The sequence below is a fragment of the Leguminivora glycinivorella genome, chromosome 4 (genome assembly GCF_023078275.1).
Source record: "Leguminivora glycinivorella isolate SPB_JAAS2020 chromosome 4, LegGlyc_1.1, whole genome shotgun sequence".
Classification (NCBI taxonomy): domain Eukaryota; kingdom Metazoa; phylum Arthropoda; class Insecta; order Lepidoptera; family Tortricidae; genus Leguminivora; species Leguminivora glycinivorella.
In genome coordinates, this window is record NC_062974.1 from 1,354,841 (window position 1) to 1,370,533 (window position 15,693).

Below are 15,693 nucleotides of genomic sequence, written 5' to 3' on the forward strand. Positions count from 1 at the left end.
AATTTCTGCGAAATCGTTAGAGCGGTTTCCGAGATCGTCAGTGTAAATCTTATACTTTTAAACGAGCAATTCTTGTATATTTATTTATTTATTTATTTATATATTTATTTATTTACACTGACGATCTCGGAAACCGCTCTAACGATTTCGCAGAAATTTGTTATGTGGGGGTTTTTGGGGGTAAAAAATCGGTCTAATTTATCCTTAGGTCCCGGAAAACGCGAATTTTCGAGTTTTCATGCGTTTTTCTTCGCGCGCCATCTCGTGTGCAGTAGTTGTACTGTTAAGACAGAATTCTTTCGGTCGATGTAAGTACTATTTATTGCAAACACTAGATGGCGACTCAGGTCAAGGCTAAAACGAATAGAAAATACACTATTTGAGTTTTTGTGGCGTAATGCGCGCCATCTCGTGTGGAGTAGTTGTGTTGTTAAGGCTGAGAATTCTTTCGCTCGATGTAGGTACTATTCATTTTTGAACTAGATGGCGACACATGTCAAGGATACGAAACAGATATTAAATATTGCCCAGATATTAAATATATATATAAATAAATAAATAAATATACAAGAATTGCTCGTTTAAAAGTATAAGATTATTGTAAATTAATTTAGTATTGAGATAATAAATTAAGAATACACCCATCACATCACATATCAACATAGACGTTTCCAACCAATAGTTAAAAGATGTATTGTGTTAAGGCATAAATCAGTGTCATCGTATACAGAATAAAGAAGGTCGGCCCCAGTACACTCCCTTGTGGCACTCCAGAAAGTCCCTCATTGGTCTGCTCTTATTTAGATTAATCTTCAGCGCTTCAGCGCACGTCTTTGATCATTACTAAAAAGCCTAATCATCTTGGCCCTGATATTTCGTTAAGTTATCAAGAATATCCACTTTATTGGCATATGCAGCATATCATTTGCCCGTGCCAAGTTCCATTCGAATCTAAAACTGCAACAAATAAGAGAAAGAGATTGTTGACGAATGATCCCATTCAATTTCAAGAAGGAACCTTAACAAGAAAGAAGATAACACAAAAAGTAAACTAACCTGTCTGTCCGTACGCGAATATGCAGGCGTTGTACCCGTCGAAGGCATTGTCGAGGATGTCCCGCCCCAGGCATTCGAAGACGGTCTTCTGAGAAGCGAAGTTGGGGAGCGAAGAGTCGAGTGAGAAGAAGCAGTGGTCGAACGCGAACGTCTTTGGTTGTTTTCTGAAACAAACGATGAAGTTGTAAAAAAAAACAGAATAATAAACAGAAACCGATCTTATCACGCAAAGATTCGGACACAATACACAATGGCTAAAGACATCAGATCATTTTTAATGTCTCGCCATACTAAATTGTTATCAAATTCTTTACAATTTACTAACTAACCGCGGACGAAAACAAGACGGTGTGTTATAGTTTTACGTGTCTGTCTGTGTGTTTGTGTCTGACATTGTACCTCCCGAACGGATCGACCGATTTTGATTAAGTTTTTTTTAGATTTAAGGAGTGTTGGGAGAAGAGTTAGTCCGTTTTCACATTATCCGATCTGCTATCGGACGTCGGAAGGATTTCAATAGACAAAATCCAAGATGGCGCCTGTAATGTATGGGATATCGGTCCGACATCCGATATCGGATCGGATAATGTGAAAACGCACTTAAGGACCATAAATTAGTGTTACCGCAACCCACAAATCCTTGCTAAGATAATTGAATTACGGGCACCCCTAACTTGTTCGTGCAATTTACCAAAAGAGCTATAAGTATCTTGTAGTAGTAACCTTGTTGTATATAAATAATCTTGTAGTAGTAACCTTGTTGTATATAAATAACCAATCAAATCTATAATAAATGTTGAAGCTACTATCTACCTACATATCTAACTGAAAGCAGATTTTCTCTTAATTTTTATTAAGCAGAAACGTCTGCTAACGATTCTAAACATTTTTATATTAAAGGAAAAAATGGAAAAATTTACGCTTCCACGGATTGCAAAAATGGTGCGGGTTCAAGTCCCGCCGGAAGCGTAAATTTTTCCATTTTTTCCTTTAATATAAAAATCTTTAGAATCGTTAGCAGACGTTTCTGCTTAATAAAAATTAATTTAGTATGGGTTAGCACATTGTTACTGGTGAATTCTCAATATAACTTGAGACTCCAGTGCCGTTACAAGATGTAATAGTCTGTCGGTAGATGGCGCTAGACGTCACCCCAAGACGTGTGTACAAAAAGGAAAGGCATGGAAAGATTTGCGAGGTCCGGCGTGGCTTCCGTAGCTCAATTGGTAAGAGCATTGCACGGATTGCAAAAATGGTGCGGGTTCAAGTCCCGCCGGAAGCGTAAATTTTTCCATTTTTTCCTTTAATATAAAAAAGATTTTCTCTTATTTTCGTAAAATAAAACACTACATCTTCCACCAAGTTATGTTAGTGACAGCTTATTTCGGGTGATGGATTCGAAGAAATAATTATTATAAAATTAAGGCAACTTAATTAACGCCATTTTTCTTCACCATTCATCTAATCTTCAATGCCTACATTCAGTTAAAAGGTAAAAAATTGAGCTATTTAAAACGTAGTAAAGAAGTCAAATGACAGTGGGGGGAAATAATTCGTACCTTGATGTTATGAAACTCGTTAAAAAATTTTAAAAGCATCTCTATCATTAAAATGTAGTGTAAAAATTACCGTTACATAACGCTGCACTAGCTCCAATTTGTGCGAGAAATGGAGGCAAACTCATTAAAAAGAAAACACGAAGAACAAGGATAATCTCATCTCTATCATCTCAATGTAGTGTGACAAGGACACAGCACTAGCTCAGCTAACATAATTTGTGCGAGCCACTTGTTGCTGACGGAGACTAACGACAATCATTTGTTAAAACAACACGACGGATTTTTCTTGGGTTTTTATTGAAATCTGAGCTCTGATGATGAAAACGTGACTTAAAATGGTTCCATTTTTTCAAGTTCATCTTTTTAGGGTTCCGTACCTCAAAAAGGAAAAACGGAACCCTTATAGGATCACTCGTGTGTCCGTCTGTCCGTCGTCACAGCCAATTTTACACATATGTAAACCTGTGACCCAAAGATGGACATGTAAATTAAATTAAGAAAATTTAATTACAGATAGTTTTCAATCTATAGATTACAGGAAAACCTATTAGAAATCTACAGTAAAGCGTACAGCGTATATTCATTCGACCTAGCATCGACTCGCTGTCACCAATAAATTCGTGTTTCACACTTTTCACTATCGCTCTGAAAGCCTACTCAGTTTAGAAAATCAAAACTTGATTTGTTATCCATATCCATACTAATATTATAAGTGGGAAAGTGTGTGTGTCTGTTTGTTTGTCCGTCTTTTACGGCAAAACGGAGCGACGAATTAACGTGATTTTTTTAAGTGGAGATAGTTGAAGGGATGGAGAGTGACATTGGCTACTTTTTGTCTCTTTCTAACGCGAGCGAAGCCGCGGGCAAAAGCTAGTTGATAATATATGAAAAGCCATGACTTGTTGAGCTTTTTATAGTGCTCATTAATCTATCGCCTCGACTCCTAAATTAAAGTCTTCTTTCAAAAAAATACCTTATCTACTATATTTTTAGTACTTTTAACTCCCAACGCAAAAACGACGAGGTGTTATATGTTTGACGTGTCTGTCTGTCTGTGTGTGTGTCTGTCTGTGGCATCGTAGCTCCCAAACGGATGAACCGATTTAGATTTAGTTTTTTTCTTGTTTGAAAGCTGAGGTCGGACTCGGGAGTGTTCTTAGCCATGTTTCATGAAAATCGGTCCACTATATCGGGGGTTTTTTTTAAATTTTATCCGTCATGTCCCATAGTCTTGGGACACCCTGTATACTACTACCTGCCTAGGTAGCTCTCCATCAGCAATGCTTTAATAGTCCTTCACATCATTAAAGAACGCACTACCGAGTGCGAAAAGAGCCATGTTAGTATCATTTTAATAAAACTTCGAATACGACTCAATGACAATAAGTCTTTTGGCAGAAAAATAAAATATTCTACGTACTTTTTGGCTTAGCACTGCTCTGTTGTTGCAGTTTTGCTGCATTTGCTTTTAACGCCCCAACGCACATTTAAATCGCATAGTATTCGTTAAAATGTTACGTGCGAGTGAGTTCCACAAATTTTTCGCTGTTTTGGATTGCACTGTGTATAACATTTTTAACCGACTTCAAAAAAGGAGGAGGTTCTCAATTCGACTGAATGTTTTTTTTTTTTTGTATGTATGTTACTCGATATCTCCGAGAAGCGTGGACCGATTTTCAAAATTTTTTTTTTAATCGAAAGGGTATAACCCCGAGATGGTCCCATTGGCACCAAGTCGGGGTCTGATGATGGGATCTTGGAGAAATCGAGGGAACTCTTCAAATGTTATAGGCACATGTAATGTTTTTAGTGTATTTTTCAAAGGTACACCAGTATTTACGCCTGATGGTAATAATTTTATGTGGCTGAGCTGATGATGGAAGGTCAACTCCTCAATGGTTAGGAGTTAAAGGATAATTATTTCACTACTGTACATATATTCGGACTGATACATATAATGTCACTAGGAACCACTAAAAATCAACAAATAAATTAACTTTTTAACAAAAAATAAAACCGCCTTCAAAAAAAGCCTGTTACAAAACACGGAGAAACTAAAAAGACAAAAATAATAAACCTTCGAATTCAGATTTCTTATCGGATTGCAATAATCTAAACATCCAAATTATAAACAAATCAATTATTTTTGGAGTCGGGGCCAGCCTGCGTATGGTTGGGTGGGGCAAACAGGAAATAGCAAGGCGACGAACAGGTCTGGTACCGACTACAAAAATAATTGATTTGTTTATAATTTGGATGTTTAGATTATTGCAATCCGATGAGAAATCTGAATTCGAAGGTTTATTATTTTTGGCTTTTTAGTTTCTCCGTGTTTTGTAACAGGCTTTTTTTGAAGGCGGTTTTATTTTTTGTTATGTCAGAATAAATATTTAGTTGGACATTTTATCTTTCTACCTCCTTCTTCTACCATTTTTAACTGCATTTAATATTGCAGAAGTAGTTTTACCCTGTAACCATATTTCATGTACCGCACGTACAGTCAGCCAAAAAAGTGATTTACCACTTTTCGACCTTATGTGTTTAACATAGTCGAAAAGTGGTAAACCACTTTCTTAACTGACCGTGCATAGTGTATGTACCATAGTTTCGGGTTTCTGGAACCTGTGTTACTGTGTTATTACGAAATTACTAGTACATATATACAGGGTGATTCATGAGTCGTGAGCAGGAGTGAACAGGGTACTGGGGAGGGTCACACTGAGCAACTTTCATAATGGGGCAACACTAAATTGTGATTTTTTTTTTCTTAACTATGACTTAATTGATAGTTAATCATCAATTAAGTCATAATTAGAACGTAATTGATAATTAGCTATCAATTAAGTACTTATTAATTAAGTCATAGTTAAGAAAAATAATCACAATTCAGTGTACCCTGTTCACTCCTGCTCACGACTCATGAATCATCCTGTACGAGTATATATATAATAATAATAATAATAATAATAATAACCCCCCAAAGGAATCACCTTGCCGTGGTGGGCGGGCTTACGGGTTGGTGATACGATACGAGGTCATAACATCTAGACCACACCCCAATCACGGGAGATACAAATATGTAAATGCGCCAATATCAACTAGGCTTTACCCTTCCCAAACTAAGGTTCCAACTATCCTATCCTTTCTTCTTCTTCCTGGCTTTCTATCATTCACCCTCCTTCTTTAGATTAATAATGCAGTTGAGATCGAGAGAATTGCGTTCGGGGCCGCTACCCGAGGGCAATCGTCGGGGCGCATCTGGAGCCGTTGCTGGATGCCACAGCATGCGATCCAGCGGCGATGCGGAGTTGAGCAGGCGGGCTCCCATCGAACAATCTGTTACAGCCGCACACGGGCCGCTGCCCGAGGGCGATCGTCGGGGCGCACCTGGAGCCGCTGCTGGGTGCCACAGCATGCGAACCAGCGGCGATACGGAGCTGATCAGGCGGGCTTCTATCGCAAAATCTACTACAGCCGCGAACTCACGATGTTTTTCTTCCTCCAGGAAATATAATCTCCGCCCGCGGGGCGCAGATAGCTCTGTATCAAATTTTTCAGACGACGAAAAATCCCTTTTCTCATCAGTACCTTCCACGCGGCCGTCATACATGTCTAAGAAAACATCTACTTTATCTACCGCCAGCACGCACGATGGTGTTGTACGAGATGTCACTCCCGACATTGAGCTTGTACCCACCTCGGAAGCTTCCAAACTGCGCAAACGATGGACGAACGAAATGAATAAGTTTATTATGCGCACTTATCTTTACCTGACGGCACTGGATACAGACAGGAAAGCTTACCTGGAACCACTACATTTAAAATTTATAGAAAGATTTCCAAGCATGACAGTTAGTCGACAAAGAGTAGGTGATCAGAGGAGAGCAATCATCCGAAGTAAGTTGCTACCGCAAGAGACATTGGATCAGATTTATGAAGAAGTAAAAACTGAATTAACAAGCCTACGCTCTAGTATTCCCACAACCTACACACCCGCCCCTTCTCATGACCGAGAATCACACAGTACGCAACCGCAAACACGATTAAGATGGACCAACGAACAGAACGAATCGATCATGTTATCATACTATAGAATTACCCAACTTGAAACCAACAGAACCTCGTACAGAAAACCGTTACACGACGCATTTATTAACAGTTTCCCTGCACTTTCACATCTCAGCGAACAACGGATAGCTGATCAGAGAAGAGTCATAATCAACAATAAGTTCATTACAGATACCAGACTGACAGAGCTAAAACAACAGATTGCTGACGAACTATCTATGAGTATCTACAGTTCCGGTGACCAATTCTCGAACAGTGAAGAAATTAATACAGTCCAACAGCCCGACTATGAAACCCAGTTTTTACAAAATATACAACTAGATATCCCTGCTGACGCTATTTCTAATGATCCCACACCTGAAAGAAACCTACTAGTAGATGAAACGTTTAAACAAACATTCGAATATTTTACAGACACTGACCCAACTTGTAGACCTTACATACCAAAACAAAAAACATCAAAAAAACTGGCAGATATTGTACAATACCTTAACAATATAACTTTCCCTGAATACATTAATATAGACACAGAGTTCAATATTTTGCAAACGGCTATATACAGTGCAGCATGGACTGCCGCTAAACTTAACGGAGCAAAAATATCATTGGAACACGCAGACACTCCTAGATCTCGCCCTATTAAAAAAGACAAACGACCGCAGTGGCAAAGACGATTAGAGAGACGACAACAAGACATACGAATGAAAATAGGTAGAATAACACACTTTATTAACGGGACTAGAAGCACATACCTAGACAAACAAGTAACTGATATCGTTAACCAATACAAAACCCATTCTATACATGAGGAACCAAACACACAGCTCACACACACATTAGACACACTAAAACAAAAACTGGCACTCATATCAGGACGGTTAAACAGATATAAAGCATGTACGTTAAGAAAACAACAGAATAGCCAATTCCTTAACAACGAGAAGCTATTTTATAGAAATGTAAGACAGGCCACTACAAACACTATTGAGAATATTACTCCTAACAGTAACTTACCGGACTCGCGCGACTTGCAAAACTTTTGGGCAGGTATTTGGGAGAACCCAACTCACCACAACACTGAAGCCGAGTGGATAAAGACTGAAATTAATAGAAATAGCACACATACAACAGAAATGACATACCAGCATATACCGATTGACATTTTTAAGAAAGTTCTCAGTAATTCACATAATTGGAAAGCACCTGGTTCGGATAACATTCATAATTACTGGTACAAAAAATTTACCAACACCCATCCCCTCTTGCACAACTACTTAAATAAATTTACTGACGACCCTAATACAATTCCACCTTACCTCACTTCAGGAACTACATTTTTGATACCCAAAGATCACAATGACCTTGCAAACCCTGCTAAGTATAGACCCATAACATGTTTGCAGACCCTTTATAAGATCTTGACAGCCTGCATAACACATTTAATATACAACCATCTTAATAACAATGACATCCTGGCTGAACAACAAAAAGGGTGCCGCAAGTTCAGCCAGGGTTGCAAGGAACAAATAACTATAGATTCTGTAATTCTAAAGCATGTAACCAAAACTAAATCTGACTTATACTCGATGTATATCGATTACAAAAAAGCTTACGACTCAGTTCCTCACTCCTGGCTTTTACAAGTATTGGAGATATATAAAATACACCCGACAATCATTACTCTTTTAAAGACTACCATGACCACCTGGACAACCCGACTTAAGCTGAACACTCCCACAAATGTAATAGAGACTGACCCGATAAGAATACAGAGAGGTATATTTCAGGGCGATTCCCTGAGCCCACTATGGTTTTGCTTAGCATTAAACCCGCTCTCCAATACCTTAAATTCAACAACAGCGGGATATAACTTAGATTATACAGATATGGACAGACACACTGAGAAAATTAGCCACCTGTTATACATGGACGACATTAAGCTTTACGCTAAAACCGAAACTGACCTATATGAATTGACTGACCTGACAGAACAATTTAGCAATGACATTAAAATGGAATTCGGGATAGACAAATGTAAAATAAATTCTATCAAAGCTGGGCAGATATACCGACACGATTACAGATTGAGAACCGGGGAAATTATTGACTCACTTAATGAAGAAGAGACTTATAAATATCTAGGATACAATCAATCACGCCACATACAGTACAAAGATATCAAACAGAAACTAAGGCAACAATTCCGACACAGACTGAACATGATCCTAAAATCACAACTTTATGCTCGAAATACGATAAAAGCCATTAACACATTTGCCATACCTATTCTTACTTATTCATTCGGTGTAATAAATTGGACCAAATCTGAACTTAAAGAACTGCAACGCACAATTAACACAACAATGACCAGACTCCGTAAACACCATCCAAGATCATGTATACAAAGACTGACATTACCGAGGAAAGAAGGAGGAGAGGCCTCATTGACATAACAAACTTGCATAATAGACAAATCACATCTTTAAGACAGTATTTTTTTACCAAGGCCGAGAGTTCTACACTTCATAAAGTAACAGCATTCAATGACCGCAAACTCACACCATTAAATCTGCAAGACATGACAACACAGAAAAATGAAAATCAGACAGATGACAAAACCAAGCACGCTGAGTGGGCTAGGAAGTCTCTCCACGGAAGACATTATCAAGACTTATGCCAACCTAATGTCGACAAAGAGGCGTCGAACGCGTGGCTGAGTCGAGGTGAGCTCTTCCCCGAGACTGAAGGCTTTATGATGGCGATACAGGACCAAGTAATAGAGACGAGAAACTACCAACGATACATTACAAAGACCATAATCCACGATAAATGTAGAAAATGCAATAGCTGCCCGGAAACCATACAACATATTACAGGTGCATGTAAAACAATAGCCCAGACCGACTATAAGCATAGACATGATCAAGTAGCTAATATCATCCACCAAAGACTTGCCTATCAACAACACTTCATTACTGAAATAGAGCCATACTACAAATACAAACCTGAAAGTGTGTTAGACAACTCAACAACCAAACTGTATTATGACCGAACCATCCTTACTGACAGAACAACTCATCATAATAGACCTGACATCACACTAATAGACAAAACTTGCAAAACTGGATACCTCATAGATATTGCCGTCCCTAACACACATAACTTACAAAGCACTATAGCCGAAAAGCTGAGCAAATATGTTGAGTTAAAAGATGAAATAATTCGAATATGGCACCTACAGAAAGTGATTATAGTACCTATCGTTTTATCTTCTACAGGGGTAATACCTAAACAGCTGCATCAATCCTTAAAGACTTTGAAACTACCACCTAAAACATTTCACCTCCTTCAGAAAGCCGTCATCCTTAACACATGTCGCGTAGTAAGAAAATTCTTACAAACGGACCAAGAGATTCCTGCTGCTGTGACCAGATCAACAACCAACACAACCTTAAATCTGTCTACAGCACCAACTACTGATCCACTCTCTGTAAACATGGAGACTCTTGCGACTCATAGGGACATAAATACTCAGCCTCATGATGTTGATGAGGTATAATAAATGCATATTATACTTACCTGATATGCACTTGGCCTAGGCCCGTGCATAACAGTATTCCGGTGTAAGCCGAGAAAATATGAAAAAATGAAATAATAATAATAATATTGGGGACACCTTACACAGATCAACTTAGCCTCAAACTAAGCAAAGCTTGTACTATGGATGCTAAGCGACGATATACATACTTAAATATATCAATACATACTTATATACATAGAAAACATCCATGACTCAGGAACAAATATCTGTGCTCATCACAGAAATAAATGCCCTTACCGGGATTCGAACCCAGGACCGCGGCTTAGCAGGCAGGGTCACTACCGACTGAGCCAGACCGGTCGTCTATATATAAATATATATTTATATATAACATTAGCTTTTGCCCGCGGCTTCGCTCGCGTTAGAAAGAGACAAAAAGTAGCCTGTCACTCTCCATCCCTTTAACTATCTCCACCATGCGCGGATCCAGGGGGGGGTCATGGGGGTCATGACCCCCCCCCCCCCCCCTAAAGAACAGGCATCAGTGGAGAAGGAGGCTGGCGCAAGTGGACTAGGCTGGAAGGATTTGGAAGCAGTCGCCCAGGATCGTGAAAAGTGGAACTAGTGGAAAATTCTTCTAAGAGCCCTATGTCCCTAGTGAGGGATAACAGGAACACATCATCATCATCTACGTATGTATGTAAATTTTGTGACTACCTTCTAGCCAGGGTTCGAAAATATCCGATATTTATAATAAATATCAAAATATCGGATATTTATGATATATATCGGATATATAGTTGCTGAGAGATGGGACAGTGGCCTCATCAAGCACTGGTCCTCTCTCCACTTATCTCTAGTACCTAAGTTAGTTATTTAAGATTATTTTTAAGTTAACCATAGTTTTATGTTTTAGGTTAAGTTATACTAACAAAATATGGACCTTGTTTGTCTGAAATAAATGCATTTTTTTTTTCAATTTTTTTTTTTTTATATCAACTTTGATACATATCCATTTTGTATGGAAGGCATATTATTATTTTTCACCTCACTAGCTCGGAAAGAACTTTTTTATTATTTAAAAACAGATAGCAAAATCGCATTTTATCCACAAGAGTGCAAAGAATATTTGAAATCCGAACGTGTCATTATAGTTACTTTTTTAAATATAATTTCTTGTAAAGGCATGTCCCAGACAGGACAATTTTCTCCCTGTGCTTAAATTGTCTTAACAAATCATGTGATGTGAACGTAAAAATAATTTCATATCGAATTGTATCCGACTAAAAACATAAAATTCAAACAATTTTATAACATGATTTTACCATAAATCACTTGAAATCGTATAGTCAGGGACCAAACGACCTCTTTTACAAAAAGTCGTCGACATCTCTTCTAAATACCTAAAACAGGTATGGATGTGTTCCTCGTTATCTCCAGATTACGAATTGACCTGTTTTAGTTTAAGGAGGGGGGGACGGGTTGAGAAAAAGGGGGAGAAAGATGGCGGCCGACCATCATAGATATTTATTCACATCTCGAGTCCTATGGCACCAATCTGTTCGTGCAAGGTGTCGTTTGAAAGCTTATTAAACCTACTTTAATTGTTTTTAAATAACTATACTCATAGAAGTAACCGTTTACGAAAAATTTGAAAATATGTGTTTTTTTATCGCGCATGATTTGCACAAGTACTAAAAAAAATGCGTCTAACTCAATAAACAATAACTTTACCGCAATTGATGTTATTATAAAATTTTTGCGTCTATTCATGTTCTTTCTAAAAATATAAGTTTTATTGGTATATGATAATATATAACCATGTAATTACGAATTTGGTTTAGCAGGAGTCACTCTGCCCGGTCGCAGAAATGGGTGCTGACCGTAGTAAAGTATTCAATATTTTTGAGGTCCTATTTTACGGATCCATATGCGAGAGGTATGGTTTCAAAGCTAATTAAACCTACTATATTTTTTTATAAATAACTATAATCATAAAGGTAGCTGTTTAGAAAATATTTGAAAATATGTGTTTTATAGACCATGAGTCGCACAAGTACCTACTGGTAAAAAATGCTTCTTAATTAATAAACAACAACTTTTCCGGAATTGATGTTAATATAAGATTTACGCGGAATTTTGTGCGCTTTCTAATAACATAAGTTTTATTGGTGTATGATATTATATAACCAAGTAATTACAAATATGGTTAAGTAGGGGCCACAGCGCCCGGCCACGTATGGATGCTGACCGTCGCCAAATTTTCTATATTTTTCAGATCCTATTTTATTTAACAGGAATCATTTGAAAGCATATTATGCGTACTATCATTAGTTCTCAATAATTTTAGTTGTAACTGTAGTAGCTAACAAAATATTTGAAAATATGCATTGGAACCGATGTGAGTAAAACATGCTTCTAGCTCAATGAATTATATTTTTTCCGCAATTGATATAATAACAAAATAAACGGCGAAATGTATGACCTTTTCAAATAATAAGTTTTGTCAGTATTGCATAAAAAATTAATGTTAATTTATCCATCATACTCACTGCGCACCGTCATATACATGGATGACCATTTTCGTTGCCGTTTTCATAATTTTTAAGATTGTATCTTGGTGCATGACCAATAAACAATAACTTTACCGCAAATAATGTTATGATAAGATTTACAGGACATTTCATATGCTTTCTAAAAATATAAGTTTTATTGATGTGTGATATTATACAACCAAGTTATTACGAATTTGGTTTAGCAGGTGTCACTGCACCCCCGTGACGTAAATAGGTGCTAACCGTCGCCTAATTTTATGTATTTCTCAGATCCTATTTTAGCGATCAATTTGTGAGAAGTATCATTTCAAAGCATATTATGCGTACTATCGTTACTTTTTAATAATTTTAATCGTAATTGTAGAAGTTTACAAAATATTTGACAATATGTGTATGAATAGCATTCGCACTGATACGAGTGAAACATGCTTCTAGCTCAATAAATTATATTTTTCCGCAATTGATATAATAACGAACTGAACCGCAAAATGTATGGCCTTTACAAAAAATGAGTTTTGTTAGTTTTGCTTAAACAATTAATGTTAATTTGTCCACCATACCCACTGCGCACGGTCAATCGTCATATAAACGAATGTCCACCGCCGTTGCCTTAATTTTTTCATCATTTTACAGATTTTATTTTACTGATCAATTAAGTATATAAGTAAATTCGATACGTGATAGATTATATTTATTATGAATATACGATTAGTGAAATAAAATCTGAAAAATCATGAAAAAAGGCAACGACGGTGAACATCCATTTATATGATGGTGCGCAGTAGGTGAGCTGAACAAATTCAAATTAATTGTTTAAGCAATACAAACCAAACTTATTTTTTGTGTAAGTCATACATTTTCCGTTTATTTTGTTATTATTTCAATTGCGTAAAACTATAATTTATTGAGCTAGAAGCGTGTCTTATCAATGCCAATGCTATTCATGCACAGTAAAATACACATATTACTAATCAAATATTTTGTAAACTTCTACAGTTTCGACTTGAGATATTAGAAATAAAGATAGTACGCATAATATGCTTTCAAATGATACCTCTCACAAATTTATCAGTAAAATAGGATCTGAGTAACGTAGAAAATTTGGCGACGGTCAGTCAGCACCCAATATCGTGACAGGGCGCAGTCACCCCTGCTAAACCAAATTCGTAATTACTTGGTCATATATTATCATACAGCAATAAAACTTATATTTTTAGAAAGCGCATGAAATTTTGCGTAAATTTTATTATAACATTAATTGCGGTAAAGTTATGGTTTATTAAGTTAGAAGCATTTTTTATCTGTATATATGCAACTCGTGTTCGAAAAAAAAACTCATGTTTTCAAATATTTTGTAAACAGCTACCTTTATAACTATAGTTATTCAAAAGTAATTATAGTAGCTTTAATTTGCTTTCAAATGATACCTCTTACATATGGATCCGTAAAATAAGAACTTAAAAATATTGAATACTTTACTACGATCAGCGCTCATTTTTATGCGACCGGCGGCGTGACCACTACGAAACAAAATTCGTAATTTAATGGTTATATTGTCACTTACCAATAAAAATTATATTTTTAGAAAGCTCATGAATAGTCGCGTAAATTTTATAATAACATCAATTGCGGTAACTTTATTGTTTATTGACTTAGAAGCATTTTTTACCAGTACTTGTGCGATTCATGCTCGATAAAAAACACATATTTTCAAATTTTATGTAAACAGCTACCTTTAATACTATAGTTATGTGTAAACAATTATAGTAGGTTTAATTATCTTTCAAACGATACCTCTCACATATGGATCCGTAAAATAAGACCTCAAAAATATTGAATACTTTACTACGGTCAGCGCCCGTTTATGCGACCTGGAGGATAACCCCTGCCAAACAAAATTCTTAATTACATGGTTATATATTATCATATACCAATGAAACTTATATTTTTAGAAAGAGCATGAATAGACGCAAAAATTTTATAATAACATCAATTGCGGTAAAGTTATTGTTTATTGAGTTAGACGCATTTTTTACTAGTACTTGTGCAATTCATGCGCGATAAAAAAACACATATTTTCAAATATTTCCTAAACGATTACTTTTATGAGCATAGTTATTTGAAAACAATTAAAGTAGGTTTAATAAGCTTTCAAATGACACCTCGCACGAACAGATTGGTGCCATAGGACTCGAGATGTGAATAAATATCTATGATGGTCGGTCGCCATCTTTCCCCCCCTTTTTCTCGACCCGTCCCCCCCTCCTTAAACTAAAACAGGTCAATTCGTAATCTGGAGAGAACGAGGAACATATTCATACCTGTTTTAGGTATTTAGAAGAGATGTCGACGAAAATCGTGAAGGAGACGACTTGTGGCCAAATTGGCTCTAGACTAGTACAAGAAATAGACGGAGAGCTGGCAGGATTTTGGAGTAGGTCCTTGAGGCAACCTGGAAAGGTGCTCAGATGCTTCTCTGATCATAGCCAACATCAGGTCTGCAAGTCTGGCAGCTGGGGAGCGGGGCTTTATCGAGCTATGAATTTTTAAAGATTTAATTTTTTGAGGCCCAAAAAAGGTGTTTGAGGCAACCTGGAATTATTAAAAAGTGAAAATAGAGTTCCTCAGAAGTCGCATAGTATTTATGCCAGATCATTTGGCCGGGTCCTTCACCGTGCCAGAACGGTACAAAGTGGTAAAAAAAATAATTCCAAAAAAGGTTCTTGAGGCAGTCTGTCATTTTTACCAGTGAAAGATGAGGGTCTAAATAGCCATGGAAAAATAATGCCATGACATGAGGTGGGGTCCGTACCCTGCTATTCGATCTTGAAAGTCAATTTTTTAGTTTTTCGTAAATAACTCGTAAACGGTGGCCCACAGCAAAAAAATATGTTAAACAGAAAATATCTACATA

At 36.9% G+C, this 15,693-nt stretch overlaps 1 protein-coding gene across 1 annotated transcript in view; it reads right to left on the reverse strand.

Annotated features, from left to right (window-relative positions):
* LOC125225463 (kinesin-like protein KIF13B) overlaps positions 1–15,693 on the reverse strand; it is a 329,624-nt gene that overhangs the window by 155,889 nt on the left and 158,042 nt on the right. Inside the window, 1 exon segment of the mRNA XM_048129202.1 lies at positions 1,057–1,220. Within this exon segment, the coding sequence (XP_047985159.1) occupies positions 1,057–1,220 (164 nt within the window).